The 4,393-nt window shown below is 43.4% G+C and overlaps 1 protein-coding gene across 1 annotated transcript in view; it reads right to left on the bottom strand.

Annotated features, from left to right (window-relative positions):
• The window catches only part of USH2A (usherin), a 548,586-nt gene extending 544,521 nt beyond the window's left edge, over nucleotides 1-4,065 (bottom strand). Inside the window, exon 1 of the mRNA XM_034764482.1 lies at nucleotides 3,421-4,065. Coding sequence (XP_034620373.1) covers nucleotides 3,421-3,905 — 485 coding nt within the window. The 5' untranslated portion in view covers nucleotides 3,906-4,065. The remainder of the gene's footprint in view (nucleotides 1-3,420) is intronic.
• Nucleotides 4,066-4,393: the final 328 nt, after the last annotated feature.

The raw sequence follows: 4,393 nt of genomic DNA on the forward strand, positions 1-4,393 counted from the left end.
TACCTGCTTCAGGCTTCCCGCGAATCAAATGTTCGCGGGAAGCAGGGGAGGGGGCGGAGACTTTGGGGAGGGGGAGGGGGCGGGGGCGGGGCTGGAGGCGGGGCCGGGGCCCTGTGGAGTGTCCTCCATTTGGAGGCACAAAATATGGTAACCCTACTACACACCCAGTATAACAAAGTGGGAAAATGCAGTTCTGTCAGCTCTGGTGATGTTGTCTTTTGTGTGGTGGACTACATGCCTGTTGAGTCAGACTTCAGAGCCTGTTTGTGTGGCACTAAGCGGTTGACTGGCCTTCTGTGTGACTAGGCTGATCCAATGTGTCTATCTGCACAATACTCCAAGCACTCCCTCTGTCTGATGATGTGCTGAGCTTTTGTTCCAAGTTCACTCTGCTATACCACCAGTTAGTAATCAACTATGGTCTAGCAGCGTAACATACATGTATATGTACTGAACATCTATTGCCAAAGTCACAGAAACTGCTGGTATCCAATACAAATATTGAACAGAAACATTAAAATTAGGATTTTAAATTGTAGATTTCCATGATATTCCAGAACTGAAGGAACTAGATATGCCCCTTGTGTCGTCATTTATGCTTCTGCAAAATGAATGCAACATAAGGAGGAAGCCAATGAAGAACCAGGCATAAGATCTTGCCTATGACTGCTATTATCTAACTGAGGTCCTGGTTCGGCAAAGCACTTAAATACACGCTTAACTTTAAGCAGATGATTAATCACATGAATTTCCATGCAAGGTAGTCTCAGTATCACAGAGTTACTTCAATGGGATTACTAATCTGTTTAAAATTAAGCAAATGTTTTACTCCTGAGGGCATTCTGTGCCAAAAAATAAAAATTCTGCACACATTTTAACATTCTGCAAATTTTATTGTCAAATAAATGTGGAGGCTCCAGCACAGCGCTGGAGAGCACAGGCCACTGGCAGCACAGAGGTGGGAAATCACTCTGCAGCTTCCCCCAGGACACCGTCTCAGCAGTGAGGCTGCACCCAACCCTGACACAGCGCAAGGACTGGGCCTCCCCCAGAAACACCCCAGAGCCCACCAGATGTGGGCAGGCAGGCTCAGCAAGATAGGATCCAAGTGTGAAGGGGCTTAATGTGGTGGGTGTAGGTTCAGAGTGTTTTATGTGGGACAATCTGGGTGCTGGGGGCTCAGTGGGGGGATCTGGGTGCAGGGGGATCTGGATGCACATTCGGGGGTTCTGGGTGCAATGATAATGGGACTCTGCAGGGGGGTCTAGGTGAAGGTGGTTGTGGCTCAGCGGGAGGGTGTGGGGGGATACAGCTCAGCAAGGGGGTTGGGTGGTGAGGGACTCAGTGGGGGAGTCCAGATGCAGCTGGTTGGAGTTCAGCGGGGTTGGGATCCAGGTGCATGTGGCTCATTTGGGTGGTCCAGGTGCAGGAGGAGTGGGGCTTGTCAGGAAGGGTTCTAGGCTTGGTGGGAAGGTCTGGGTATGAGGGGGGTCTCCCCCTGAGGAGCCATGGGTACAGGAGGCATGTGGGGGAAGCAGTTTGCAGAGCTTCCTACAGAAGGAGGAGAAATCAGGGGATGGATCTGACACAGCCCCAGATGCCATGCAGGGGAAGAGGAAGTCCCATCTTCCCCAGCTCAGGCAGGACTAGAAGCTGAGCCTAACGCAGGATAGGAGCCACTAGCCGGGTCTTCCCCAGTCCCGCCCCCTGCCTCACAGTGATTTACCTGGGCACCCGAAACATACTGCTGGGGAGAGTTGTATGACCGCTCTTGTGGCTTCCCTTTGCTATCCCATCAGAAAGTCATTTTTCGGGGAAGCAAAGAAATCTGTGGGGGGACATAAATTCTGCACGTGCACAGTGGCGCAGAATTCCCGCAGGAGTAATACTTGAGTACTTTGCTGTATCAGGGCTACAATTATTCCTTGAGATCAAGTTGAAGGGGCTTTACATTTGGTTCTGTCTGAAGGTTCTATCCTTATAACCATGTCATCTGTGTGTATGTAGACACTGGTTTGTTACAGAGCAGCTCCCCAGGTTGGAATTTAACGTCTGTGGATTTCAGATGCTCAAGAGGCACTGGTCTTTACAGGTACCGTATGTAATATACTGTCACAGTAGTTAAAACCTATAACTCCCTGCAACTGTATCACAGCTGAGTTTCTCCTTTAGCACAAGGGGTAAAGACCTGCACTTTTGTTGCTGTAGGTCTCAGGTTCAACCACTGATTTTGACCACAAGAGCAATACATGTATGTGGTCCCCGGCTTAAGGCAAGGGCTTAAATGTAATTACGCATTGCATCTTAACATATTGTGTGCTTAAAACACCATAGCTCTGCGATGCTGTATGAAAATCAAGACGTGAAAATGACTAGAAACAAAAGAAGAAAAAATTCTAGTATTTTTTGTCTAAGCTGAGTAAAGTACAAATATATAAACAATCACTATCTATAATGGTACAGAGGAGCATATTAGATTTTAACATTCCAAAAATATGGAAACATTTTATTTTTAATATATGTTCACCATGAACATATTCTGCTTTTTGCATACTATAAAGGTCAGCTGCAAAGAAAAACTTTGGGGATTGAGCTTTTCTTTATGATGTATAAAGGCAGCCTGAAAGGCTGGTATTTTTTAAAACAACCTGCTGTGTTTTACATTAGAGTCAGGTCCTCTCCAGGCTGAAAGACTGATAGGAGAACTAATATAATGATATCACGTTTTCTAGAAGAGTGAAATTTAAGCAATTGAAACAAGAAGCAATTTTTAGTCAGTTTTTAAAACTTCATTTTTTAAACACTTATTCAAACTTCAATGACTAACATTTGGAATAAAATAAGCCTTTGTTAAAAGGTTTAGCACCTTTCAAATTCAATAAACATCTCTCAACCTTTCACCAACAGAATATGGTCCACTAAGAGATAGTACCTTATCCACCTTGTCTATCCCTAAACCTGGAAGAAATCCTCCAACAAAACGGTGACAGCCAGACTTTATAATCCTGATGGTTCTACTTTTTTAAAGCAGGGCAGGGGGGTTAATGTTAAGTCATCTTCATCCATCTTAAAAACAAAGCAAAAAAAGGGCACAACCCCCTTTTTCTTTTTTTTATTTACAAATATTTTTTTAAAAGTTTATATAAATTATGTTCCAATACATTTAACTGAAAAAATGAATATGGGTTTGTATATAAATATCTCCATTGAAATTACTCATGAGTAAACACTGCAGGAACAGACTTCATGTGCCTTAATATTTGAAGAGCATGAAGCCCCGATCTGAAATATAATTTTTAAAATGTCTTACGGTTTCCTACAATGCACCTTTGTTAAATGTTTAATAGCACAGTAATAACAGCCTTGACTACCATGGTTTTTCAGAGCACCATGAAAGTAAACACATGCAACACTACTTACATTACACCTTCTTGCTCAGGTTTCAGCCACACAGTTAATGTAAATGATGCTGCGAGCCTCTGAGAACGGGGAATAGAAAAACAATCCTTGTGATTACGAAAAATAAAACTTTGAGAGTTGATGGAGGAGCCTGGATGCAAATCATTCTTGTCTTCTGAGATACAAGTGCCAAGGCCTGTTGAGAAAAGTGCAGTGTAGGAGGCAGGTGAAGATCTATATGGACACTCCTGAATACAAAACCTCTGGGTACAGAACTGAATACTTTCAACAGCAATAGAACTCTGACAAAAAGTACTTCGGTCTGGCAATCCACACGTTGCTTGAGTTGGCACAACAGACACATTCTTGAAAGCTCCCACATTTTCTAGCTTGGGGAAATGTCCCTGTGAGCTAACCAACGATAAGGTGACGTAATAAGCTAAGAGTAATGTTTCAATGGCATGAAACAGGAAGCCACCACCCAAGGAAAGAACCAGGCAATTCATATTTACAAAAAAGTCTCCTGCGGATAAAGAATCCCTAAATAAATAATATCATCCATCTCGGCAACACTGCTTTCAAGTAGCGTGGTTCTAAAATGATGCAGAGTTCCATCTTTGGGAAACCAAGGCAGGTTTGCATTCTTGGACGACACGGATGTTCTTCTGGCCAATGGCACAGAAATGGGTGACCGCCAGCATCTGTAAACCAAGACAAACAGTGTCCATGAGATGAATGCTACTTTCTTTTTTTAATTGAAGATATCCTGTTGGAAATATTAGGGGCCATATTCTTCCTTCAACTTCAGGTCAGTGGGTCAAACCAGCAGTCTTTGGTCAGACAATATTCCCTTTAACTTCCGTCTTATTTAGCTTGTGGGGGTTTTGTTGGAGTAAAGAATGTAGGATTAGGCCTAATGGAAGTTGCATACATATATCTGATTGCAGAATTTGGCCCAGTTCTATTACGGTAAAAAACACAATTACTTCAAAAG

Source organism: Trachemys scripta, chromosome 3, assembly GCF_013100865.1.
Source record: "Trachemys scripta elegans isolate TJP31775 chromosome 3, CAS_Tse_1.0, whole genome shotgun sequence".
NCBI lineage: Eukaryota > Metazoa > Chordata > Testudines > Emydidae > Trachemys > Trachemys scripta.